This window comes from Osmerus eperlanus, chromosome 7, assembly GCF_963692335.1.
Source record: "Osmerus eperlanus chromosome 7, fOsmEpe2.1, whole genome shotgun sequence".
NCBI classification, from domain to species: domain Eukaryota; kingdom Metazoa; phylum Chordata; class Actinopteri; order Osmeriformes; family Osmeridae; genus Osmerus; species Osmerus eperlanus.
The window spans coordinates 18,041,483-18,068,483 of NC_085024.1; the positions used below are offsets into that span (position 1 = coordinate 18,041,483).

General features: G+C 48.3%; 1 protein-coding gene across 8 annotated transcripts in view; it reads right to left on the bottom strand.

The window, feature by feature from the left end:
* Positions 1 to 27,001, bottom strand: part of mef2d (myocyte enhancer factor 2d) — a 46,159-nt gene that overhangs the window by 7,875 nt on the left and 11,283 nt on the right. For 3 of the 8 annotated variants that reach the window (XM_062465467.1, XM_062465462.1, XM_062465464.1), the window contains exons 2-11: positions 20,612 to 20,998; positions 17,961 to 18,164; positions 11,504 to 11,641; positions 8,083 to 8,293; positions 7,812 to 7,868; positions 4,544 to 4,722; positions 4,169 to 4,189; positions 1,214 to 1,331; positions 765 to 930; positions 299 to 367 (exon numbers count right to left, since the gene is read on the bottom strand). In XM_062465467.1, the coding sequence (XP_062321451.1) occupies positions 299 to 367; positions 765 to 930; positions 1,214 to 1,331; positions 4,169 to 4,189; positions 4,544 to 4,722; positions 7,812 to 7,868; positions 8,083 to 8,293; positions 11,504 to 11,641; positions 17,961 to 18,164; positions 20,612 to 20,665 (1,217 nt within the window). In that variant the 5' untranslated portion in view covers positions 20,666 to 20,998. Of the gene's footprint in view, positions 1 to 298; positions 368 to 764; positions 931 to 1,213; positions 1,332 to 4,168; positions 4,190 to 4,543; positions 4,723 to 7,811; positions 7,869 to 8,082; positions 8,294 to 11,503; positions 11,642 to 11,759; positions 11,895 to 17,960; positions 18,165 to 20,611; positions 20,999 to 27,001 lie in introns of all 8 variants that reach the window. The other 5 variants (XM_062465465.1, XM_062465468.1, XM_062465466.1 and 2 more) reach the window with 5 other exon arrangements.

A 27,001-nucleotide genomic window follows, 5' to 3' on the forward strand; every position in this document is an offset into this window, starting at 1 on the left:
TCGACAACAACACTGGTTTTCTCAATCCGTGAATCTATCTGAAGGGCCTAAAGAAACATCTTCAAACAACTTTAACAACCAAAAACAACCAGGAGCTTCTAAAACATTTGAAGATGACAAGCACAAAAAAAGTATATACACTGTTTGAATCATATCAAATTCAACCTGACATACAGTAATATGCTCTCCTTTTTTTTTTAATAAGGATTCATAATGGAATCAACTTGAGAGTCACATAGACTATGCTTGACAGACATGAGCATAGGAACCACACAGCGCTATGTGCTAATGAATTCACCTCAGGTTAGCAGCAAAATTGGAGATGCAGTTAGCCATCTCCCCGTTCTGTTTCTCTGCGCCCCACATGCTGTAGACAAGAGGGGGAGAACAAACAGGCGGTCACATATCACAGCTCCTGCACGGTTAGCCTAGCTCCCCGCAACAATCACAGAATACTTCAATTCGGAGCTTGCTACCTTGCTAGTACGAGGAGCCTTTACTCCGCCAACAATGTGTGTGTGGAAATGTTGAAGCTAGGTGTTGTCAATCGACCTTAAAGCTCAGAGTATATGGGCACAAGGCAAAGGGATAGGATTCATTCTTTTTCGGGGACATGATGACACATGACACGACCCTTCGCACGTCCATTCAGGATGTCGATAAACTGGAAAACTCCTCCATTGAGATATTAACACCAACACGGGTGTCAGGTGAGAACTGCACATGTTGGGGCAAGTTCGACAGACCAAATGAAGTGTACTTACACCAAGTTACTAAGGGACGCCAAACTGAGCTGTTGCGACTGTTGTTGCTGCTGCTGCTGTTGCTGGGATACTGCTGGTTGCTGTTGCCAGGTGGTCATGTTGCCAGGCAGCAGCCCTGACGGTGTGAAGTTCTGGAGAGCTGTGAGATCTGCGGTCAGCTGGTACTCTGAGATGGAGGCAGAGAAAGCGAGAGATGGAGAGAGGGAAGAGGTGGGAGTGTTTACATTTTAGTGACTAAGTAACTTAAGATGGTTAACTGTCCAAAATGTTAACACATAACAATACCGTTTTCTTTCCCCTGGTAAAATAGTATGAGAAATTTGAATCTAAGTTGCTGTCTATGCTTCAACATTTTTTTTAAACAAAGAGCAAAGATGGTATTGGGTAGAAAGGCATGTGCCTGTAATATGCCAGCCTGGCTCTTGGGCACTACTGTCCTGTTGGCTCACCAGTGTTGTAGGCTGTCTGCATGGCAGAGAAGGGTGCTAGGAGACTGGGCGTTGCCACGGAAACCACTGGTGTGGTGAGAGACTGGGACACTTGAGAGACACCTAATCGTTGAGCATTCTGCAAAGACAAGAGATGCGAGAAGAAATGGTCAACAAAAAAAAGTTGTCTGTCGGTAAGTTTGTTATCATTCAGCATGAGAAACTTGCCTTTGAAAAAAGTGTATATACCTATGTAAATAGATATATACACTCAGTATAAAATACAGCTGAATGGTAAGCAGTTACCTCAGTTCATTTGAGATTAAATAAACGGGAATTCTACTGGTCTGTGAAGTTCATGGCTTTCTATGACACATGAACAAACAGATTTTTCATCTCAAGGTAGCGTTGGCAAGGCAACACTATTGCCAGGCCGCATGCTTGTGTAAGACCAGTCAGGGGAAGTGTTATGCAGTGCACAGCTCACTGGAGAATCATGCTGACAGAGAAGCATGCATCAACCAAGTTCACAGCCTGAGAGAGGAAAGTGTGAGTGTGCGCATGTTTGTGTCTAGGTCTATGTGTAAGCATATACAAGTGCATATGTGTTTACAGATAAAACAAAAAAGGAAGTCTGTGCATAGTAGGGAGTCAGATGGCTGAGCGGTTAGGGAATCGGGCTAGTAATCAGAAGGTTGCTGGTTCGATACCCGGCTGTGCTAACCAAATGACGTTGTGTCCTTGGGCAAGGCACTTCACCCTACTTGCCTCGGGGGGAATGTCCTTGTACTTACTGTAAGTCGCTCTGGATAAGAGCGTCTGTTAAATGACTAAATGACTAAAATAGTGACTTCAAGGGCTGAAAGTGCACGTGCCATGGTGGCAGTGTCACGTCATGTTGTGTTGCCCCCCACCCCCCCCTACGTCCTGACCACAGATACGCACTCCTCAAACCCGTCTTTAACAAAAGATGAAGCGATCACCACAAACACAATCATACACTCATGGAATCGACCCATGCACATGCCAAGGTGCCCACTACTTTTCGTTTTGCGTCGTGATCAGCATCTACAGTTAGGTCCATAAATATTTGGACATTGACACAATTTTCATCATTTTGGCTCTGTATACCACCACAATGGATTTGAAATGAAACAATCAAGATGTGCTTTAAGTGCAGACTTTCAGCTTTAATTTCAGGGTATTTACATCCAAATCAGGTGAACGGTGTAGAAATTACAATACATTTTATATGTGGCCCCCCCCTTTTTAAGGGACCAAAAGTAATTGGACAATTGGCTGCTCAGCTGTTCCATGGCCAGGTGTATGTTATTCCCTCATGGGAGTTCGTTATTTCATTGACAAGGAGCAGGATAAAAGGTCTAGAGTTAATTTCAAGTATGGTATTTGTGTTTGGAATCTGTTGCTGTCAACTCTCAATATGAAGTCCAAAGAGCTGTCACCATCAGTGAAGCAAGCCATCGTTAGGCTGAAAAATCAAAACAAACCTATCAGAGAGATAGCAAAAACATTAGGTGTGGCCAAATCAACTGTTTGGTACATTCTTAAAAAGAAAGAACGCACTGGTGAGCTCAGCAACACCAAAAGACCCGGAAGACCACGGAAAACAACTGTGGTGGATGACAGAAGAATTCTTTCCCTGGTGAAGAAAAACCCCTTCACAACAGTTGGCCAGATCAAGAACACTCTCCAGGAGGTAGGCGTATCTGTGTCAAAGTCAAAAATTAAGACTTCACCAGAGTAAATACAGAGGGTTCACCACAAGATGTAAACCATTGGTGAGTCTCAAAAACAGGAAGACCAGATTAGAGTTTGCCAAAAAACATCTAAAAGACCCTGTACAGTTCTGGAACAACATCCTATGGACAGATGAGACCAAGATCAACTTGTACCTGAATGATGGGAAGAGAAGAGTATGGAGAAGGGAAAGAACTGCTCATGATCCAAAGCATGCCACCTCATCAGTGAAGCATGGTGGAGGTAGTGTTATGGCGTGGGCATGTATGGCTGCCAATGGAACTGGTTCCCTTGTATTTATCGATGATGTGACTGCTGACAAAAGCAGTAGGATGAATTCTGAAGTGTTTCGGGCAATATTATCTGCTCAGATTCAGCCAAATGCTTCAGAACTCATAGGACGGCGCTTCACAGTGCAGATGGACAATGACCCGAAGCATACTGCGAAAGCAACCAAAGAGTTTAAGGCAAAGAAGTGGAATGTTCTGCAATGGCCAAGTCAATCACCTGACCTAAATCCAATTGAGCATGCATTTCACTTGCTAAAGACAAAACTGAAGGGAAAATGCCCCAAGAACAAGCAGGAACTGAAGACAGTTGCAGTAGAGGCCTGGCAGAGCATCACCAGGGACGAAACCCAGCGTCTGGTGATGTCTATGGGTTCCAGACTTCAGGCTGTCATTGACTGCAAAGGATTTGCAACCAAGTATTAAAAGTGACAATTAGATTTATGATTATGTTAGTTTGTCCAATTATTTTTGGTCCCTTAAAAAGGGGGGGGCCACATATAAAATGTGTTGTAATTCCTACACCGTTCACCTGATTTGGATGTAAATACCCTGAAATTAAAGCTGAAAGTCTGCACTTAAAGCACATTTTGATTGTTTCATTTCAAATCCATTGTGGTGGTATACAGAGCCAAAATGATGAAAATTGTGTCAATGTCCAAATACTTATGGACCTAACTGTATATACTAAACCAAAGGTAGCGTACTGTACTGGGGAAGTACACACACACTAAACATCACCACATGTCTGCATAGTAGGCAGCACGCGGTGGGGCATCTATTCTTGTGATGCAAATTCGTCTTTTTGGGGGACGGCGGGGTGGGGGGGGGGGGACGGGGGGGACAGGACCACACTCATGCCTTGTAGACCACACATGGTGTCACACCACATCTAGAGGCAAGTCTAGGAGCTTCCATTCCCCTCACTCACCAACTCCAGCTCCTCCTCTGTCTGTAGGGGGGGAGGGGGGGGGCACCGGGACAGAGAACAGGAGGGGTTATTATCTCTATACTGTATATACCTACCCACAAGGCTTAGCATGACCTGGGATGGCAGGCTCCTTTTCTCAAGCTTCATGATGGACTTTGATCATCAGCTTTTTACGAGATAACGATACATGCTGTGTCCCCCACACCAAAAAGGGGAAAATGTAGGATAGCGCTGACCTGTACACGGGGACTTTTAGCGTACGTAATAATATCATATGAAGGCATATCCATGACCAGGGCCTGAACTACGCAGGGCCACAGGTATGCAAGACCCATTTTGGCCCGATGGGGCTCTGGTAGTTCTACCCATGCTCACCAGCTGCATCAGACTCTTGCCGCCCTGGGAGGTGATGACCCGAAGGTCGGGCTTGCGGCTGTTCACCATCTGAGGGCTGGGCGGAGGGGGAGACTTGGCCGGGACTACTTTCCCCAGGCTGTTGCCGTTGGAGACAGAGAGGAGGCCGGGGGAGGCCCTGGCGCTGATGTAGCCGTTGCCTGAGTGAAGGAGAGACGGAGAGAAAGAGAGAGAGAGAAAGATGTGTTACAGTAACAGGGAATGATGATGTGCCTGTTAGTTTGTGTGTGACGTTTATTTCATGTGTGTTTATCTGTACCCTTCTCTGGTCCACCATAAAAGACAATGAATACAGCTCAGACAATGACATTCACTGTTGAATGTCATTGTGTTGACATTCAACACTGTTGGCTGAAGAAGGGACAATATAAAATGATTTAAATTACAATATAAACTTTATTATAGCTAATCATAAATTGATGGTACATAATGGTGCAGACTGGCTCACTTTCTACCTGTTAACCACAATGTGCAACAAACAATGTACACTCAATCTTTTTTTGACTGCAAGTGTTTCTAAAGGACAGTTTGATCCAAAAACACACCAACAGACCACACCAGGTCCCGTACTGTAAACAGGCATTAACACCTCTTAAAATAACAAACACCGTCACCCATTGCATACCAACCTCCCACGTACAAGCACGAGTTTCATCAGACATCAGAAACAGCACAACAATTCCTCAAATACTTTGTGCATTTTCATATCAAACAGAATGCATTTTGTTTTTGTTTGGTTTTGACTCCCAACTGTTAATCTCAGTCAGACAATCGTTTTCTTTCTTTCCATTGACAGCTCCGCTATCTGTGACACTATCTCCTGTCTGAGAATTCATACATACATTCCTAGTCAGGGGATGGTCTAACTGCCTTCCCTGCTGTTAAATGTAGCAGTTGACTCAAAGACAAGACCCACTGTGTGGCTGAAAGAACAGGGACTTTCCCACCACTGACAGCGCACAGAAAACACACACACACACACACACAGACGGCTCCCTAGGGCTGGGCAGAGAGAGGGACTGTTCTGTGGCAACAGATAAAAGTGCTCCATGACGTTGCCCAGACAGTACAAGCATGTGACGCTGTTTCATCTGCTCACGAACACACTTCTTTTCACACAGATAGACACTCCCACACACAAAAAAAGACACAAAGAAAACAAAATGCATACATACAGCAGGCCCTAATTGTGTCTGACAGCCTTTGGAGTTTGTCCTAGACCAATTTGTGTCTTGAGTACTAATAACATTGACTCAATCTCATTTCAACCAAACCTTCTCATAACTTCTCTTGCAACATTTACAAACGCATCCAGAGCGCTGGGAAAACACTAAGACTCCACTACTTTGTATTGAGAGGTTGTGGTGTATGTGTGTCATACGCATTGAGCAAATTCGTCAAAGCTTTTGGATGGTAGTCTACGCTTGTGTGTGTTCATTTCTGTGAATGGCTCTTTCCATGTGTATGTGTGTGTAATCGGCAACGCAGAGTAGGAGGATGACTTTTTATCACGTCTTGGGCCTTACCAGGCACAAACAAATGCAAGAACACATTTGTTTCTATATCCTTCTTTGAGGCTGAAAAAAACACGATAGTCCTTCATCTCCCTTAGCAACAGAAAGAGGAGGAGGAGAAATAAGTGAAAGAGGAGGAAGAGGAGGGGGAGTGAGGGAAGGAGTGATGAACACGTGTGTTCGTCTGCTGTTGGCCCTGCGCCCAAATCCAATTCCATGTCCCGTAGCTGGTCTTAAGTGTACAGGAATTAGCTGCTGTCTGTCTGTTTGTGCTTGTGTGTACATTCACACAATTTCTCTTTGGCGATATTTTCTTCGTGTGCTGGTCAACGTGTACACCAAAGACTGCCCGTGCTTGTTTCTGTCAGTTCGAAGAAGTGTGCTTATTTGTTTGTTTGTGTAAATGTGTATGTGTGTATGTGTGTGTGTGGGAGTGTGTGTATATACATGTATTACTCTGCTCCTCTCCTGGGCGGAGCGGGGGCTCCTATTACCCAGTGCCGGGCGTGGGAATGTCAGGAATGCCGTGTGACGTCAATGGTGACATTCCCTGAGCCTGGAGCCCAGTCCGGAACACAACAGCTGAGAACGACAGTGCCAGGGAGGGAGGGATGGAGGGAGGGATGGAGGGAGAAGTGGAAGGTGAGGGAGGGCAAGCAAGTGCAGTCACTTGAGCTGCGTCTTGGGACAGACGCTTGCTGTGGGCTCATGTTTCAGGGATTGGAGGAGCAGCAGCCTCACTTCAGTAAGAGGAAAGGATCTCGAAAAGAAGTGGAAAATACTGTAAAAAAAAAAACAACATCTCCTGTTCCGAGGAGGCAAGAATGTGCCGTATTAATGATTCATGCTTTTCTTTAAAAGATACTCTTTCACCACAGTAGACAGTAACCCAACTATTTCCCCATTCACACGAACAGGAACACTTGAAAGTTAGAATTAAATACAATGTCAGACCCCATCATGGATTCATGGCTTGCTGAGATGCAGAGGTAGACTGAAAAAACATTCAAAAGGCCACAGCTTCAGAAAAGTGTCAAAGTCACCTCAGAGAAGTGGCCTGTGCCAAGACAAGGGACAGTTGGAAGCTGGAGAGGAATTGGAGTGGGGGAGTTGGGGGTGGGGAATGGGGAGGGCGATTGGGACATGGGGGAACAGCTGAGATGGACAGGTGGAGGGATGGACAGAGAGAGAGAGAGAGAGAGAGAGAGAGAGAGAGAGAGAGAGAGAGAGAGAGAGAGAGAGAGAGAGAGAGAGAGCCAATAGGACACAATATGCCGGTGTGAGGTCAAGTCATTCATGTACTCCCAATCTCTTTCTCAATCTTTAATTCTCTCTGTACTTTGTTGCCTCTCTCCCCTGCTCAACAACAGCCCCCCCCCCCCCCCACCGCCCTCCCCCGCCCACCCGGATTGTTTACAAGCAGCTGTCCTATGACCCTCGGCTGTTACTAACCAACAGGTGTGTGTGTGTGTGAGTATGTTTTAGTATCTGTTTCTCTTGCCATTTAGAAGGTATTCTGTCGTCTTCTGCTGGTCCAAAACTAAAACGTTTGTCCAGTCTAGTCCCACCACAAGAGATTCAAGCTATCAAGGCCAAAGCTTGAACACCCAAGCTCTTAATGTGTCACAGTTTTTACTGTCTGAACAGCGCATGTTAGCTGCTCACATAACGCTTACCGTTTGTTGATAGAAGTCAAAAGGAGCCACGCTACTCACCTACAGGGCTTGGGCATCCTCCATTTGAGTTGCCCAAGTCTCCTCCCAGGAGTGCACCTGATGAACAGAGACAAAGTACATGTTTTCATTCACTATCTATTTCTATGTTTCTGACAGAGGTCATAATGCCTTAATGTCTGTCTGGTAGTTACGCTGCACCATGTCATGGGACTGCGGTCAGGCTCTCTGGAAGCACCGCAAGGTTGCGACCATTACAGGTTGGCTGCTGCCTTCACCAAGTTCAATCACTACACAATTCAGTTTGTCTCACCGGCGCTTGCGGGTCGCTGCGGTAACCCTGGAGACACGGTGTTCCTTTGGAGGGCTGGTTGCTGTGGTGACAGGAGGCGTGGGTCTGTGAGAGTGGAGGTGACGAAGGAGGTGGTAACCAGGGCGCCGGGGTTGTTGCTGAACTGCAGAGTGTTCTGATTGGACACGGGCACTGTGACTGGCATGGAGAAGGTGGGCTGTGGGACAGCTGACTGGAGAAAAGAGGATAGGAAGAGGGGAGGGGCTTAGCGGGGGTCACCATGGCACCAAAAATGCACAGAACCATTCAGACACGACACACGCACAAGCACTCCCAACATACACATCCAACTTTTAGGAATCAACCACCACACACATAATCTGACACGATTCTGCACACACAAGCTAAAAGGTTTGTTAGCATGCAAAGTGAATTGTGGAAACTCAACAAGAGGCTGGGCGTTTGCTTTAAGATCTCATGCCTGGTTATTTCTGCAGCAGATTTACATAGATGGTTATTGTATTGGTTATTGATGACATTTAAAACTGTATATTTTATTCATATTGATCTACATCCCACCCCATAGTTTGAATCATCTTTATAGTAGAAAAAAAAGAGAAAAATTAAAATGTTTCATGTGCATGTGACATCTGTATAACATGAACGCTTCCATCCAAAGTGCTCCATTCACTTACAACCCCTGTCTTAACCAGTCTTAACAGGAAACGGTTTGAACTGTCCAATGATGTCCGTTTCCTCCACGGGTTCAACATCCTCTATAAAAGAAAGGAACTTCTAATAGGACCTGAATCAGCTGAAAATGTTTGCAGTGACTGTCAACGCGACACAGGTGTAATGAGCTAAGAGGAAAGGACCCCGTGGTTGTCCAGCATTCTGCCTGTAACCCATTTCACCCTGTTCTCCCATCAGAAAGCAGGGCCTCTAAATATAGAATATGGGCCAGGCACCGCGACCTGGTACTGTGTGTGCTGACTGAGACCCACTTTTAAGGAGAGGAGAAGACACTCCATTCTGTCCTTCACCGGGTCGTCCTTTCTTCTTTGTTTTTATGGCGTAACTTTGTTTCCGAATTGGAGCCCAGGAGGAAAGTAAGGAATAAAGAGATTGAGGGAGAAGGAAAGAGAGACAGAAAATACATAGTGGGGAGAGAGAGAGAGAGAGATAGGCAGAACAGAATGGCAGAGAGAGAGAGAGAGAGAGAGAGAGAGAGAGAGAGAGAGAGAGAGAGAGAGAGAGAGAGAGAGAGAGAGAGAGCAGAATGAGAGAGAGAGAGACTGGTAGCCAGTTATGTGGAGATACAGGTTACAGCACAGCAGCACTGCACACTGGCCAGGCAGAGAGGATGGTGGGAGGGATGGACAGATGGAGGGACGGGGGGTGGGGGTTAGTGTGAGTGGAGGTGTGGAAACTGTAGAGCATACAGCACTGGGACAGCCCCTCTTACTGGTGTACTGACTGATAAGAGTGGGAAGATAAACTGTTCTACTGTTCACTGTGTCCAATAGCAAGCCTCTGTTGAGGTTCTTAAAGGAGTGATGCTGGATAAATTATTGTCTTTTATCTCTTTCTCAAGCTAAACAGGGTAATTCAAGACAAGGTCTTTCTCAAAACAGCAGAACCCCCCCCCCCAAAAAAAAAAAAGTACAACAAAGAAAAAGAATTACCTCTTTTTCTGCAGGGAAACTTTACATTGGTGTATTTCCTAGATGCGAGGGTATCAGAATGAATTAAACTCATGCCCTACTTTCTTCCCTCCCTCTTGTCCTAGAAGCCTTGGAAAGTTTCCCTTTCAACTTTCAGAACGTCTCATCCTATTTGTTAGCGACGGTAAATCAAAACACATCGCCAACAACAGTTTCGCAACATTCCTATGACCTTTAAAAGCCTTGACATTGCCCTTACTGGTGTGTACAGTGCAAAAAAGTATCCAGCTAAACACATTTGCATTGTTGGCATGGCTACATAAGGTGTTTGTTGATTTAAAATTAAACTTCAGACAGGGAGGCTATTGTCTAACCAATCAGATAGTATAAATGAATAGTTTACATAAATCCTAAATCTATCAAACTTTTTTTGGTCAAAAATGACACAGGAAACCTCTCAAATCAAAACATCCCAAATGCTATAAAAAAGAAAGGAAAATAAACAGATCCACTAGCCATCTCCCCATGCTCCCTTGCCACTCTCCCTACCTCAGGGGATTGGAGTACGAGTCGGATTAAGCTTGTCTATCCCAGCCCCTAGCTGTAATGTCAGGGATTATGAGGCTGTGGGGGGAGATTGGTGCTGTATGCTCCCGTTTGCTAGCGCCCTGTGAAAGGTGTGCTGAGCAAGACTGGCTGGGAGGCGGGGAACAAGAGCTAACAGCGGGCTAGCTTCCAATCGACTAGGGCTAGCTCTCCAGGGGTGGTAGATTGAATTTTATTCTTCTTCTGCCTTAGCTTTTCCTCCGAAAAAGGATTTTAAAAGCCACTTCAGCTCAACAGATAAACACTGAAGGCTGAACCTATAAAACAGTTTACAGTATATACCGGGTAAGCGATTTTCAGTAAGTGGAATTGATTGCGACATTAAGCCTTTTTTCTTTGAATTGTTTCCTACATAAAGATGCAGTCCATGGGCATTGTGTGCTAATAACACTGACAGAAAGACTAACAGGTCTTTGGCACAGTGGTTCTTTTATACTGATGATATTGAGCAGAGCAACACATCTGGAGGTTCCTCTGGTCGTTTTATCTCTCTACTAGTGCATTCACACACTGGCCCAATATCAAATTAATCAACTATGCCTTCTCCCCAATGAGCAATCAGACAGCATTAGATGGGAGGGCCTGGTTGTCAATTGAGTACTGGTTGTTAAAATGACATTAATGGTGTTACTGGGTAGCGGTGAAATAAATTGATTCTGTGGTTATTGGCAGAAAGGAGGGAGTAGAATCGTCTGAATGTTGAATTCAGACTGAAAGTCTGAACGTTGGCCAATTTGCTACACTGTGGAGGATGACAAGTACAAATTTCCTTTAAAGAGCTACAATATACGAACACGTGTTATTAGTTTATTGGTATTTTGCAGCATCATCATTATCATTTATGAAGAATAGCTAACATGACTGGTGAACCTAAATGCAGCTCATTGTTCATTGGATTCTAAGTGGTTTGACTAATCCGTGGTCTTTTCTTCAAATCGTAACCACCCTCCAATCAAAAGACTTGACTCTGCGCTCCAGCCCTCCTTGCCTACGCACACAACATCAGAGGGGATTGTGGGTACAGCGGTGAGGTGAGAGATGGAGAGGGGATTGTGGGTGAAAGGGAAGGTGCTCTGTGAGTATTTGGGTCACTGTCAGCAACCGGCATCCGGCCCCAGTGTCCAGTCCGGGTGCCCGATGTACAGCAGTATAGCACAGGTTACGGTACTCACTGACAGCCTATAGTTCTGCATCATTTTATCAAACTCCTCGTCAATTTTTTTGTATTTCTCCTCTGTGCGGGGGGTGAGGGAGAAGGGCTCCTCAGGGTCTGGGCTCTCAGAGTCCCGGTGCTCTTTCTTGTTCAGAGCCTTCATTCCCACAAGGGAGGACGAAAATGAGAGAGAGAGACAGAGAGACGGAGAGAGAGAGAGAGAGAGAGAGGAGAGAGGGAAGTTAGATCAAATGAAAAAGGGGAACGGTACTCACGCCATAGCGCTTGAAGAGGATGTCCAGTTCCTCGTTCTTCCTGTATTTGTCTTCGTTTAGCGGGCTTTGGTCGATGGAATCGTCCCCGTCCGGCTCAGGGCTGTTGCAGCCGTTAAAGCCTTTCTTTCGCAATGTCTACAGCGGTTAAGAGGAGGGGGGAGGAAGAGGAACATTTTCATATACTTTTTATTTTTATTTTTTATTTTTACTTTCAGGCACATCTGTCATAATCAATGACACCTTCACCGTTTAGCAGACAAAATCACAATTCACTTTTGTACAACGATGCAGCATCACAAACTCGGTGACCAAAGACAAATAACCTGAGTTCAGAGCCACTTATATCTGATTGATTTCTGCTACCAGAAAGAGAAAGTTTCTATTCACTACATCTCTGGCTACTTCAAACACAGTATGTGCACCTGCACTCTAACACTCTCAGTAAAGGCACTCTCAGTAGAAAGGTGTTGGTAGGGAGAAGAAACGTATTGACTAACACAAAACGAAAGCTAAATCTATAAATAAACGCTTGAAGAAACCGTGTACCGTGCGCGGTTACAACACACTCGGGCATTCCATCTCGCCATTCGCTAATCAACAGCCCCGGAAATTGGTGCGAAGCTTCACACCACCAGGAACTGTGCGAGGTAAAGGGTAAAGGGTGAAAGAGAAGCCACGCGGAGGAGTCTCAGCCCGGGAACTTAGCTCAGGCCAGTTCAGGCTTTAGGTAGCTGTAAGACAGGCTCTTATTTTGAGAGGATTCTGGCAAACGAGATTTAACGCTAAGTAGCTTTACTGGTGGAAGCTCGACCAAACGGCAAACCGGATCACCGCGGCAAAATGGATCTTAACCTTGAGAACGGCGTCATTACGCCAACAAAACGCACAGATGGCAGACTAAGAAAGGATCTGTTTAACCTAAATAAATTGTGCTCTTATTAGTTAGCAGTCAAAAGATAACGTTTAGGAAATGCACATTTACTGCACAAGAAGCAAACATGAAAAGCCCATTGTGAATACGTTAGAAAAATAATTGCAGTTCTTCATAAATTAACCAGTCTACTGTGCAGCAACCTTTCCAGTTGCTTCAGTCTAATGTAAGTTTGATTAATAGATAAGTACATGTTCTAGGACACCCATTGGGATCCATCACTGGTAAGAGATGATGACTCAATACTGTGCAATCCAACACCAAGTTCAGAATCAGTTGGAAGAAATACCTGCAAAACGCTGTAATCTGCTAGCCAATGATTTCCTAAAAAAGAGGATAAGGTAATGGTAAAAAACAGTTTTTGATCAATGTCATTAACTCTGATTGGGTTAGTATCAGGACTTTATAGGGAAGGTCATATTTGCCTCAATAAAATAAGTATTAGTTGAGCATGAGCATTTTAAGATAATAAAAGTTCACCCATGCTTCAATTCATAGCAACATGGTAGGCATACCCAATGTTGTACTAATCTGCACTGCTGCTTGTGTGAGGCACAGGAAGATTTATTTATTTCCCACAGTTCATGGAAATCAAGTTCCAAGTGAGTGTTGACCTAAAACGCTAAAAACGTACAAACTGACACAGACAACATGTGACAGAGGTCTGGGCTAAGAATGTGTTTGAGGCATGGACACCCCCTTAACTGTCGACACCAAAAAGAAAATCCCAGACTAAAAACATTGCCCTCACAAAAAGACCTGGCAGTGATATTCACACTTTCTGTCACACGCAAACACACACTCCAACACCCCCATGCACAGCAATGCTAATTGCATGGTGGGGGGGAAAAAAAACAACGTGCAAAAGCCTTTCACACGCAGACACACACAGATAAGATACACACAAGCAGACGCACACACACACACACACGTCAGCTGATGAGCTTGTCTCTCAGTCAGCTCCATCTGTTCACCTGTCCCTCCACACCCCTTCCCCCTGCTGGCACACAGTCTCTTTCAAGTGCGGCCCTCTATTGTGTTGCCAGGGTAAGATTCCCCCGCAGAGGACCACGCAGGGCTGTGACTGGCTGGGCTGCCTGCTCCCTTTCCGGCCCCTCCCCCTCGGGCTCACCCGCCCAACCTGCCGCTCTCGCACATTCCTCATCGCTCGCCGCCGTTCCTCCGCCGCTCTCCTTCTTCCTCAGCCCCCCCCCCTCTACCTTTCTCCACGCTTCTCCTCATCCAATCGTTTTATCCGTTGAAATCTCCCTCGTCAGGAGCCTCCCACCCCCCCGCACATTTCTCGGCTACACGGCGTCCCCTCGGTATCCCCCTCGCTCGAGCTCACCTCTGCCCTCCCTCGCCTCTCTTCACCCTTCCCTTATCGTCCAAGCCCTCCATCACTCACTTTATCTCCCCCCACTGCACACACCGGGGCTCCTTTGCCCCGTTCCGTCTTCTTAACCTATATTCCCAAAGCTTCCCCCCCCCTTTCATGCGCCAATCCATCTCTCCCTTTTCCTCCTCATCTTCACTCACTCTCTCTCGATCCGTCCCTCTCTCTCTCTCTCTCTCCTGTCGCTCCCTCTCTGCCCTCTTGTCCGCAGAGGCAGAATGTATTGTCACGTCTCATTTGCAGCTCCCCGCATCCAGGACCATGGAAGCCCCGGGGCGATCCTGAGAGACCCCCCCCCCCTCCTCCTCTCCCTCCCTCCCTCCCTCCCTCCCCTCTCTCCATCCCCGACTCCAGCCTCAGCTCACCAGCCTGCTGGCTGGCACATCCCAGACTCTCCCGACGTAGCAGCGTTCGCCCCAGCACGGGACGTGTCATGGTCAGATTAGCTCTCCCGCCGCCCCGGACCCCCCTCGACAACTGTGCAGCCGACCAAAGACGTTTCTAGGCTGCCACATTCAAAAAGGTCTCCCTGGGTGGAGGGCTCTGATTGGAGAACTTCAGTTCCTCCTCATCCCTATTCTATAATACATCATCCGTTAGAAGGTCTCCTGCTGTTACTGGACCAGTGGTGGTGGTGTTATTTATGCATGAGGTTAATGGGGCCTCCCTGTAATGGGGTCTCAGGAGGGTGGGATAGCATGGGTAGTTTCAGAGCTAGCCGCCGCTAGCCTCCTTGGTTCTGGTTGGCCTGGAACCTGTTGAGGTGTCAGATAATGGCTTGTTTCACGCTCAGCTTTGCGGCACGATGAATCTCGCATTAAGGCTCGCTAAGCTTTCAGGAGACAGAGCGATCCTGTTCGTTCATGCCGTCTCGGCAATAACACAAACAAAGGGTGTCAAATGTTGCGGAATATTTCAAACGCTGTTTTCTATCAGGCATGAAATCATGATGTGTTCTCCATGCTTCATTATTAGTATAGTAATGTATTTTGTCAAATAAAAATGAAAGGCAAAAAAACAAGCCTGAAGGCACACTTGTTGACCAAATAAGACAGCCGGTCTTTCGCAGTACCTGGACCAACTGTCTCCATGGCAACCAAGGGAGTGGTCAATGGTCATGTGACTCTTGAGGGACCAATAAAGTGACCTCAAGGGTGGTCCCCCAACAGTGATCCTGATCGGTAGGGATTAGGACATTGGGCTATGACAGGCCTTAGAGGAAGCCAGAGGAATTTTGTTTGGATGTGGTAAAGCAGGATTAGCCCTGAGGGAGCATCGTCAGGGCAACAGGGGGGGCTCCTCCCCCTGGAGTGCAGTATCTGCATTGTGATAGGCCGGTTCAATTCCTTTCCAAAAACTCCCTTTGGTAGTGTTTGTGGTGGCGAAAGGGCCTCCATATTTCAGAGCGTTTGGACCAATTAGGGGCTTTAATTGCAATCAATTACTCAAGGCGAATCTTGTCAAGTGCTGTTTTGTCATGCGTGACATGAAGAGCTCCCCAAGCCTGGACCTGGAACCGGGGCAGTGACAAAGTATTTAAGCCCCTACAGAGGAACTGCATGGGGAGATATTCCTTGAGCCGCTTAAGAAAAGGGCATCCCCCTCTTCTTCATCTTCCCTTCTCACCCCTCTTCTCTTCCTCGCTCGGGCTCTTCATCTCCCTCCTTCAGCGCTCCCTCTCTCTCTCCCTCTCTCCCTCTCTCCCTCTCTCCCTCTCTCCCTCTCTCCCTCTCTCTCTCTCTCTCTCTCTCTCCCTCTCCCTCTCCCTCTCCCTCTCCCTCTCCCCCTCTCTCTCTCTCTCTCTCTCTCTCTTTCCCTTTCCTCCTCTCCCCTGATTGGGATCTGCAGTCAAGCGGATTAACACGTTCTGGCAGGAGAGGCAAGCTGCCCACACACACACACACACACACACAGCACGTGCAGCTCAAAGAGAGGCTGTATGTGTGCATATGCATCGCCACACAGCCGAAACACTGGAGCGAAGGAATGTCTAACTGTGTACGGAATATTATCTTCAGATACACACACACACACAAACATTAATTTGGTGTGGATTAAAGAGTTTTTGAATGCGCAGATCAAAAAATATATGTTTGAATGTGTCGGGTACCAAATAGTGTGCGACCCATTTGTAACATAAAGCATAGAGAGAGTGCGTGCGTTCATGCTTGCATCGTCACTCCATAATTCATACACAAAAGCCCTTGCTTGAAGAAACGCAGGGAGGCAGAGCGGCAAATGGACACATTTTGTGCCTATCCGATTATCCCCCCCCCCCTCGATTTATCTCTCTCGCGCGCGCTTTTTGCCCACTAGTGCCAAACAAAACACTGCAGCTCTTCCTCTGTTTTTGTCATAGAAGACGGACAACAACAGCAAGCCCGGTGCCAATGTGTCTTGTGCGGAGGTGTCCTGGAGAGGATCCCACTGTCTCCTATAGGCTGTATCTGGGCCTGGATGCCTCGTGGAAGAGATGGGGGAAATAGTCCTGGAGTTGTACAGAGGAACTGTACGGAGGAAGTGGAACACGTCCGCGCGCACACACACACGAGGAGAGGCTCTCACCCAGCTTTGAATATTGTATGAGGCATTCTCACGGGCCACTGCGGAGCGGATGGCACACACGGGCAGTGAGACACACACACACATCGTATTCACACAGAGACAAGCACACACACGTCACACACACACACAGTTCAGAAACACGGCCAGTGGAGCTTGCACTGATGTGGCCCTGAGCGGCCCGACGCCCCGCAACAGCACACTAGTATACACACTTAGGAGCCATCTGCAGCTGGAGCTGCAGCCCAGAGACTGCCCTCACCCCTGCCCCCCCCCCCCCCCCCACACACACACACACACACACACACACACACACAGAGACTAAGAGAGTCGGCGCTAGATGGAAAGAAGAAGAAGAAAAAAAGAGTGAGAGAGAAAGAAAGACAGAAACAAAACGGGTGGAGGAAGAGCGAGAGAGACCAAAGAGGAAGAAGAGAGTGTGATAAATGGTTGGTGTGAGATAAGAGGGTGACACAGAGAAGTGGCAGACATTTGAGTGAGAATGAGGAAGGAGATACAGAGAGAGCAAGGGAGAGAGAAAGACACAGAGAGAGAGAGAGAGAGAGAGAGAGAGAGAGATAGTATAACCACACATACCGTCAGTTATTCCTCTGCTGACTGACAGATTTCTAGTCTATAAGTTAAATGTTTCAACAAAGAAGTTTCCGTTTATGCTGCATGCACGTTAAAGTAAAGACAAACCAAACTCTAGGAGCTCAGTACTGCTCAGGGCCCCTTGCTCTGTGAGTAGAGGCATGTTTTGTTTATGGAAGGCTAGGGCTAGGGCTAGGGCCAGGGCTAAGGCCAGGGCCAGAGGGGCGGTGACAGCAGGGCCAGCTGTCCCTACCTCTGCCCTCTCTCCATGGTAACAGGCGCCAGGCCAGACCAGGCCAGGCCAAGGACCAATACAGGACTGAATCAGCTTTATGAGAGCCAGTGGCACAGCCATCCCACCACGGTGAAATATTGTAGCACCTTGCCTATGCCATGGGAAGCCATATTGGCGTCTTTCTTCTGAGACGGTGTAGCAACTGTTGATCACCCCGGTGATCCCAACCTCCGTCTTATTCACCGCCGCCCCCACCCTCCCAGCAGACCAATATTATTCACTACCCTGTGGTGGAAAATCAGATAATCACCTCCCACTCTCACGTTATCCTTTGGGGAGACTGTGACCCCCCCCCCCCCCCTCCTCACCCTCCTTTTTTCGCCAGCTTCTCCTTCCCCCCCCCCCCCCCCCCCCATGCCCACCCTCTTCTACCCGTCCATCCCTCGTTCCCCACCTCCCCCCTCCCTCCCCCCTGCCCCATACCTCGATGATGTCAGCGTTGGTCCTGCTCTCGTGGGGCTCGTTGTACTCGGTGTACTTGAGCAGCACCTTGTCCATGTCGGTGCTTGCATACTGGAACAGCTTGTTGGAGTGGTTGAAGATGATGAGGGCGATCTCGCAGTCACACAGCACGCTCAGCTCGTACGCCTTCTTCATCAGGCCGAACTTCCGCTTGGTGAACGTCACCTGGGAAGGAGGAAAGGGGGGGGGGGAGAGAGTGTGAGCCAGAGGAAAATGAGATAATAAGGAATGAAGAGGTTTAAAAAAAAGTTTGACATGAGGACCAAAAGCGTTTTGAATAGGAAAAGGGAGAATAACACATGAGAAGTAATGAAAAGCCAGAGACAAAAACGAACACACTTTCACATCTTTTCTAAATCCACATGTGTGAACAAACAAACAAAACACTGTTGGCTTTGTGGGAAAGCTTCATTTAATTAAAGGCGTCAACAGGGATGATCCCCGGTGTGTATTAGGTTGTTTTTATTGGAAGTCCCTGGGTATGGTGTGGCATTTACAGAACTGAGGGGTTTTATCTTGTTTTTTTTTTTGCACAGACGGAATCGGAGAGGAAGCCCGAAAGGAGGGAGATAGAACCACACAGGCCATCTCTCTCTCTCTCTCTCTCCCTCTCTCCCTCTCCCTCTCCCTCCCTCCCTCTCCCTCTCCCCCTCCCTCCCTCCCTCCCTCCCTTCCTCTCCCTCTCCCTCTCCCTCTCCCTCTCTAATTACTTGAGCGCCCGCCATGTAACACTGTAGTCTCTCAGTGGGGAACAAGCCAGCTTGCGTTCTCTTTTTCTCCTCCTCCTCCTCCACCCCCCCACCCCCTCCTCCCATCGCTCCTCCAACTCTCATTTTCTCGCCCTCGTTTTCTTTTCCACTCGCTTTCTCTCTGCCTCCATCCCTCTCTTTCCTCCCAACTCGTTTCCCTTCACTCTTAGCTTCCCGCTGCCACAAATCAAATTATATTGGGGTCGTATCCATGGGCAACTGCCTACCAACCCCTATTCCTTACCCTATCTTTCCCCGCCTCACCTCATCACCCTCATCTCCTCCTGCCCCCCCCCCCACCCTTCCCCTTTCCCCTCCCCCCGCCTCTCTCAATCTCACACAATCAAACCCACGTGCACATACGCACGCGCTCACAGAGACGAAAGCTAAAGTGTGACGTGGAAGCACAGCGTACGGCCAATTATGGGGAGAGATGAGAAGACAGCTGAGCCAAGACAATGGAAGAATCACCATCATATAGAGATGTTGGCATGCAATGCTAACATCATATAGAAATGTTAGCATGCAATGCTAACGTCCTATCCTTCTCATCAACAATTATAACAGTTTAACACCATGAAGAGAGATGATAAAAACGCACTCGGGCGCACGATTTTTCCGAATGCACGAGGTGAACAGCAAGTCTTCTGAGTCTAATGAGCCAAGATCCTCATTTCGACACGAATGCCAGGATAAATAAGCAGAACATATCCAACATTAAGAATAGAAAGCGCGAGTTACCAATGGCAACGCTGCGTAACGAGACAACCTGGTTTAGAGGGATGAGCGGTTTCATCTGGTGTAGCCCTGCCATGGATGTGGCACTGCGACCCTGAGAGCAGCAAGCCACAGTTCCGCCCCCCCCCCCCACCCCGTCCCCCCGACACCCTGTCTCTCTGAGGCTTTCTACAGCTGACAACCCTCTCTGCAGTTTGCACTTAGTTTGTACTTCCTGTACTTCTCTTTGTTTTTTCTACAACTTTGACGTTTCGTGGAATATCTACAGCAAAAGCTACATGCATCTAGTTCGAGATTCAAAGTATGTGCGTTTACTCCAAATCTTGTGCAATACCATGGTCGTAGCCAAGACAATTGATATTAACTTAACTAACACTCAATTTAGCTGTCAACAAACAAGTCCTTTTATCCTCAACATTTCATGTCAACATCAAGTTATCAACTGGATAAATGAGCACCGAATGTCAAAATGTTTGTATAATTCAAATTAAAGACAGTGCATAAAGCACAGTGTATGGATTCTAAATCTACCAAACGTACTGAGGTTGTTCTTTCTGCTGTACTGCACACCTGATAGGGCTGATAGGGCAAGCTGTTTTGTTTAATCTTAGAAATTGCATGTCTGGTTGTGCAGTCTTGAAAACACAGTTACCCAGAATGCTTCAAGGCAGATTTCCCCCTTCAATGTAAATGGTGCCCTTCATGATTCATGAGTATACACTCAAGATGATTTTTGTAGCCTCGGGTCACCTGGTGCCTAACTCACTCAGGTCTAACTCAAGCAGGGACTTTCTGTATTAGAAATGGCAGGCGCATCAAATGCATTACTCAACATGCTTAATGGAGTGAAGCCCATTTACCAGTTGACTCATTTTACATCATTTAGCCTTTCGTCCCCCCCCCAGAAATACTCGCCGGTGTCACTGCAGAGGAGTGTTCACGATTGTATTGATACCGAATACCCACAATGATGGTGAGTCATGTGACGTCTGTGTTAAGATTAGGCGTCTTACTACTACAGCTCACTGGTCTACCCATGAAGCTGGGTACGACACACCCACAGTCACGTAAAGGCATCCTGATAACATGTCAACAAACACACACACACACATACACAGGTCTCACCTGTCGGTTCCGTTCATCCGTGATCCTTTGGATCTGGATCTTTTTCCTCCCCATGGTTCTGGAGTGGTGTTGGGGGGGGCAGGGAGCGTGGCGGGGCAGGGGGCGGAGGTCACGGCTGTCCCGAGGAGGGAAGGTGGCTGTTCGCGACAAGGAGCCGGGTCGTCACTTTCTCTCTCGCTCTATTACGGTCTTTCTCCCTTTTCTTTTGTTTCTCCACCTGTCCAAGGCAGCTGGACTCGGAGCTCGAACCCCCCGCGCAAGAAAAGGAGGAAGAAGAAAGAGAGGATCCTCGTGCCTGTCGTCCTCAGATCATGGTCTGTGCCGTGGTCTTGTCCACTCGTCTGCTGAAACTGCTTTTTCGATTCCCGCTCTTCTGGTGTGTTACTCCTGGAAAACAGGGGAAAGGGATTTCATCAGTCTGCGGTTCGAAGCTTAGGCAGTTTGTACTGTGACCCACATTTGTTGGTATCAACAGCAGTCTGTAGCCTTCGTCCCTACACAGCACTACAAGGGGGAAAATACAGAGAGTCAACTAATGCAGGGTTCCTTTCGGTCAAATTGGAGACGCGCTTCCAAAGAACGGCCGTGGCAGGGGGGAGTCGGGGATGGGGAACACTTCTCATGGGGTTAGCGTTTCCCGTGGGGGTACGAGGGAGAGCAGCGCTCACTGTCGAGCAGGAGCGCCCCCCCCCCCCCCCCCCGCCTTCTCCCCCTGGGGGGCGGTGAGGAGGGAGCCTGTGCTGTGTCAGCTTCATTAGAGGCATCACCGCCACATCACTGATCCGCCGGTCGCCAGCGGCAACCGCGCTTGCCTGCCCGACCTGACGCACCGCATGCGAGTCCCGAATCGAAGGCAGAGCCGGCCCCGTCGAGGCTCCTCGCTCGGCCCCGGTGCGGCCGCGCAGCGAGGGGGGGGGGGCGGGGCCCTCACGAACCCCTGGAGCTGCTGGGAGCTCTCGGATCCTCTGTCACCAGCCCCGTAATATCATTCTCATTACGAATGGTTATCTAAACCATGCTACGCTGGCGTTGTCCACGTGGTGTGATTAAAGACAAAGCCTAGGTAGCGAAAAAGAGAGCTTTTATCATTCAACTGACCCCTCGCGATTGGTTTTAATACACCGTGATGAAGATTGAGACAGATTATTAATGATGAGAATTTTAAAAAGCAGGCGGGGGGGGAATAGCCCACGTGCAGATGAATTCATGAATGAAAGAGCAGGCCATGACCTGGCAATGGCAACAGAGGCCAGGACCATTTTAAGCTTCGCTAAGACTATTTGCAGTTCGGCCCTTAAAAATAGCACGCTATATATATACATCCAGACTGTGTACACGCACACACCCTCACAACAGCGGGAGCCAAGTCGTCGCGTTTGTGCATCGGGAGCGCCGTGAGAGCAGTCTTCGCACTCGCTCACCCACATTGTTTGCATTCTCCATACCTGGGAGACTAGTAAGACACCACTCCTCCCCAGTTGTTTACATTCATTCTATTGAAAGCACAAAGTCAATAGCAGGGATTCTGGGCTGCCACTGTTGCTGTTGTCTGCAAAGGACCGCACAGTGTGTCTTTCTGCGGGTGCAACTGCTTTAGCTTTGGCAATGAGATCTCCATGACGTATGTATTTAGCTTGGAGGCAGGACAAAGAGAAAGGTCTGTGTGAAAAGGGTATTATGTGTGCCATAATTGATTGTAAAAAAAGAAGGAAAAGCTTTGACAACAGAACTAACTGGAGGCGGCCTCAGTGCTCATCTTACATGGAAAGTCGGGGCTGACCATGGAAAGAATTGTACACAGACTAGCCTTAGACTACGGAAGAGATACGGTGAGGTGAGAACTGAAGAGGGAGAGGATACTGTGGCGCTTTCCACCACACATCCAATAGCACGAGGGCTCGTTAGCTCGGAGTATGAGGAGTCTTGCCATGGAGGCATGGGTCTGGAGTTCAAAGGCGGCTCTCAGTGGGATTTGTTTTGGGCTCAGGGCCCGCTGCACATGAAAAGGCCGCTTTATCTGCCCGGGGTGGTCAAGCCGCGACCTTTTACCCTTCATGCTGTGGGAGCATGCTTCCCATGTCTGATGTCAGGCAGAATCTCTTCTCTCGCATGGACGTTGGAGGTGCCTGGAGTGTGTCTACAGCCCAGCTGAACAGAGAGGAAGGTTGAACGAGAAAGCAGACTAACACTGATAAGAGCTATTGTTTTCTAAATCACCAAAGAGTGAGCCATATTGCACCATGTGTGGGAGTGTTGAGCCTTAAGCGCCCCTTCCAAGAAATATAACAAAAAAACAAAAAAGACAAGATCAATTTTTTTTTTTACCTTAACAAGCAGCTTAAACCAAACACGTTAGTCCATTAAATACCGAACAGAGAAAGGTATGATGTACCATTAAGCAGAACATCCATTTCTAGCCTTTCAAACCTTCGAGAGAGCCGTGTTTCTCTTCGGCAGGATGGTTGAAGGTGATGCATGGGCACTGACCCATAAGAGCTGCCACTGACGTCTCCACAACGCGGCATGTGTCATAGCCTACAGTGAAGGGCCATAAGGGTCATGACTGAGTCATGACATATAGCGCTTCAAACACTCACATTCGGAAGGTGCAGGTCCTATGGACAGCGGTGTGTGTGTGTGTGTTTATGCTAGAGGGGATATGAGCATGTGAGTGTGTCTGGAAGTCTAATCTTGTCAGTTAAAGGTACGTGTAACTAAGTGTATGTCATTTGTTGTTTGTTAGAATGAGTGGACGTGTGTGTGTGTGTGTGTGTGTGTGTGTGTGTGTGTGTGTGTGTGTGTGCGTGTGCGTATACATCTTTGTCCATCTCCGTTGTCCCTGTGTGTAAGTGACAGCAGACAGAGAAGCCTGGGGCGGGGAGATAACAGTCGGCGGGGGTGGAGGTGGGGGCTGCTGGGAGCTGGAGTTCAGCCAGAGCACTGCTGAGAAATCCATCACCTTTCCCATTCAGCACCACTGTCTGCCAGAACCCTGTCCTCACAACAACCACTCCACAACCCCTCCACACGCACCGGCATCGACTTAACGAATCGCGCCGAATTTCGGCACTCGTTATTGCCGAACTAATTAAACAAATCCTGCGGTGTTAGCCTAGGTGTTGTTTATGTCTGTACCTATACTTGGATCTCTTACTAAGAGCCATTGGTTGTATTTCTTGAACTGGCAAGGCAGACCTTCCTGGCAGACATTGCCAATATTCTAGGAGTCACCCAGAGCTTTGCTGTGTCCTCAGGTTTCATGGGGAGCAACTGGAAGCCGACACTGCAGCCCCCCCTGTGAGCGACCCACAGAGCGGCCTATCAAAGAGACCAATCTGTCTCGTGGTTTGCAGTCTTGGCCAATCGATACTTCGATGCTATTCACCGTCTCCAGGGTCACCCTCGGCATCATAAAGGAGGATCGCTCTGCAGCCTCAAATGGCCAGTAGGATGGTGGATGACAAACGATAGCGTGAAACGCTCCATACAAACGAAATTGCCACCCGAAAATCTAATCAAATCAACGCCCCCGCCAGGGATATTGTATACATAACAATCGCCACCTGGGGCTTCCAACCAGCTGAGAAGGAGAAAGGATTAAAGTCTAGAGTCTGGAGCAGAGATGAGAGGCATGGTCTGATTAGTTAGCCTTTTGTTAAGGAAGCCTGACCCACAAACAAGGGCACTAAGTGGGCCACTGATCTCTCTCATCCGACGCAATGGGACAGGTTTCTCAGCCCAAACCTTGGCAGTGCACTGTCGGCACCAGCTGTTGGATATTTACAGCCTGTTGCTGCGTGTTCCCAGACAGCCCTTTCACCGCTAGGTTTGCCCTGCCTGCTGAACGGCTGTTTCTTCAGCCAGAAAGGGTTGAGGGGAAATAGAGGGACTGTAATTGTGGCTTATTATCGATTCATATCCGAGGCTAGATTGAATCTGTGTGAGTGACAGGTGCAGGGGCCAGTGTATTGCACGATTGGATTTCTTCTGGAATGGGAGGGGGGGGGGGGTGTAGGGGGATAGATCTTTGTCTGCTGTTTGGCTTGTGACTGTGACAGTGCCTGGTTCTCTGATGCCAACTCTGGCAGAGGAATACGATCCCCTCCTCTCCATCCCGTCACCAATGGGTGGGTCTTTGGGGGGGTGGGGGGGGGGTGGTGTTGTGGGGGTGGGGGTTGATGCAGTGCAAGAGCAGCACTTCTAAGCAGAGGGGGGGGGGGGGGTGGGGGTGTTGGAGATGGCTGGCAGAGAGGGGTTGGGGCGGGGAGGTAAAAGAGATCTGGGCTGCCCAGCTTGTGAATCACGCCCCCGCTGCCAGCCCGTCAATACTGCAGTCTGAGTCAACCCGAGCACGCTGGGTGGCGGCCTCGAGCACACGCGCGCACACACACACACGCACACACACACACAAACACACGCACACACACACACACACACACAAACAAACACAGGGCACCCCGACCCCAAGGTGTATATAATCAAACAAACCCAGAAACACAAGCAGGAACTCACAGGAGGACTACACTACGCCGTAGAACACAAATACGTGCATGTTTTCGTCGTCCACACTTAAAAGCCTGAAGCATGAGGAGGTGCCTTAAAAAGGTCTTGGCAGTTCCTACAATGCTTCGGTTTGTTATTCAGTCAATGGATCATCAATGTGATTGAACCTGTCTGGTGACATCACTAACAACAATAAGCACAGGCTTAGCCACATATCCCTAGATGATTGGCTGAAGACACAAATGGCATGGAACCTTCCTGAGGCCGGTGGATGGATGACAAAAGAAACATGGCAGAAGGTGTTCTATGGCAGATCCTATCGAATGTTCTCACGAGTGTGTAACTGGAAGACTCAATTTATCACTTTTACCCTTTTTGTACAGACACTCAGTATAGAGACCGGTAACACTATACTATGAGAGTGCATTAATGACTCTGTAACTTAATAGCACATAGTAATACCACAGTAACTGGTGTTCCGGTTCAATGGTACATCCTAGGTGGAACACGAATATCGGGGTGGTGGGGGGGTTAACCTAGGGGGTTATTAGAGGACGTGTACAGTGAGCCTGGCTCTGGAGGCTGGCAGGGAGAGGGCGTGTACAGTGAGCCTGGCTCTGGAGGCTGGCAGGGAGAGGGCGTGTACAGTGAGCCTGGCTCTGGAGGCTGGCAGGGAGAGGGCGTGTACAGTGAGCCTGGCTCTGGAGGCTGGCAGGGAGAGGGCGTGTACAGTGAGCCTGGCTCTGGAGGCTGGCAGGGAGAGGGCGTGTACAGTGAGCCTGGCTCTGGAGGCTGGCAGGGAGAGGGCGTGTACAGTGAGCCTGGCTCTGGAGGCTGGCAGGGAGAGGGCGTGTACAGTGAGCCTGGCTCTGGAGGCTGGCAGGGAGAGGGCGTGTACAGTGAGCCTGGCTCTGGAGGCTGGCAGGGAGAGGACGTGTACAGTGAGCCTGGCTCTGGAGGCTGGCAGGGAGAGGGCGTGTACAGTGAGCCTGGCTCTGGAGGCTGGCAGGGAGAGGGCGTGTACAGTGAGCCTGGATCTGGAGGCTGGCAGGGAGAGGGCGTGTACAGTGAGCCTGGCTCTGTGTACAGTGAGCCTGGCTCTGGAGGCTTGCGCTCACTCATCACAAGTCAAACATGTTTAGTCACAGAGGCCTGACAAAGCAGGTGGGTCCCAAACAACGAGGATCAATCAGCAGGAAGAATCGTGTGGTGTTTATTCGAATGTTTTACAAGTACGCAGAATGTGTCTGTACTGAAACTCGGATCATATTCATACCTCATTTCACGAATGGCCGCCAGAAGTTGACGCTGTTCTCAGACATGGGCTTGCAGTGAAGGTTACGGGAGATGACAAGCCCCTTTTACATCATCAAAGCAAAATGCTAACATGTAAAAATCGATCAGACCTCTTGACATCGAGGAATGCCTCCAGGGTACTGTATGCAAATGTACACATTTTCACCACACTAACCCTTTAGGGGCCATCTGGGCTTTCAACAGCATTTAGAATTGAGCTAAATTTAGAGTCATATGTTAACGTGGAAAATCAATGAAAACACAATCCAAACACAGTCAACGGACCGACACGTATTATAGGCTACAACAAACAAATTCCGTTCTATTCTAGTTGAGGGTTATCTGACTGTGATTCTCTGTGGAGCACATGCCACACAGTGAGTCACCTCGCACTTGCTGCTATCTACCTCGTAAAGCCCTCAGAGGCGCCATAAGTACCCCTCCACCCCCCCAACACACACACACACACACACACTCTTACTCCACCCATTGTAGCCTCCTATACCAGTTAGACAACCACAAAGAATCAAAACCCGTCTTTTCATGCTGTGAGAGAATGCACTGGAAGAGCAACGTTACTTAATAAAAACA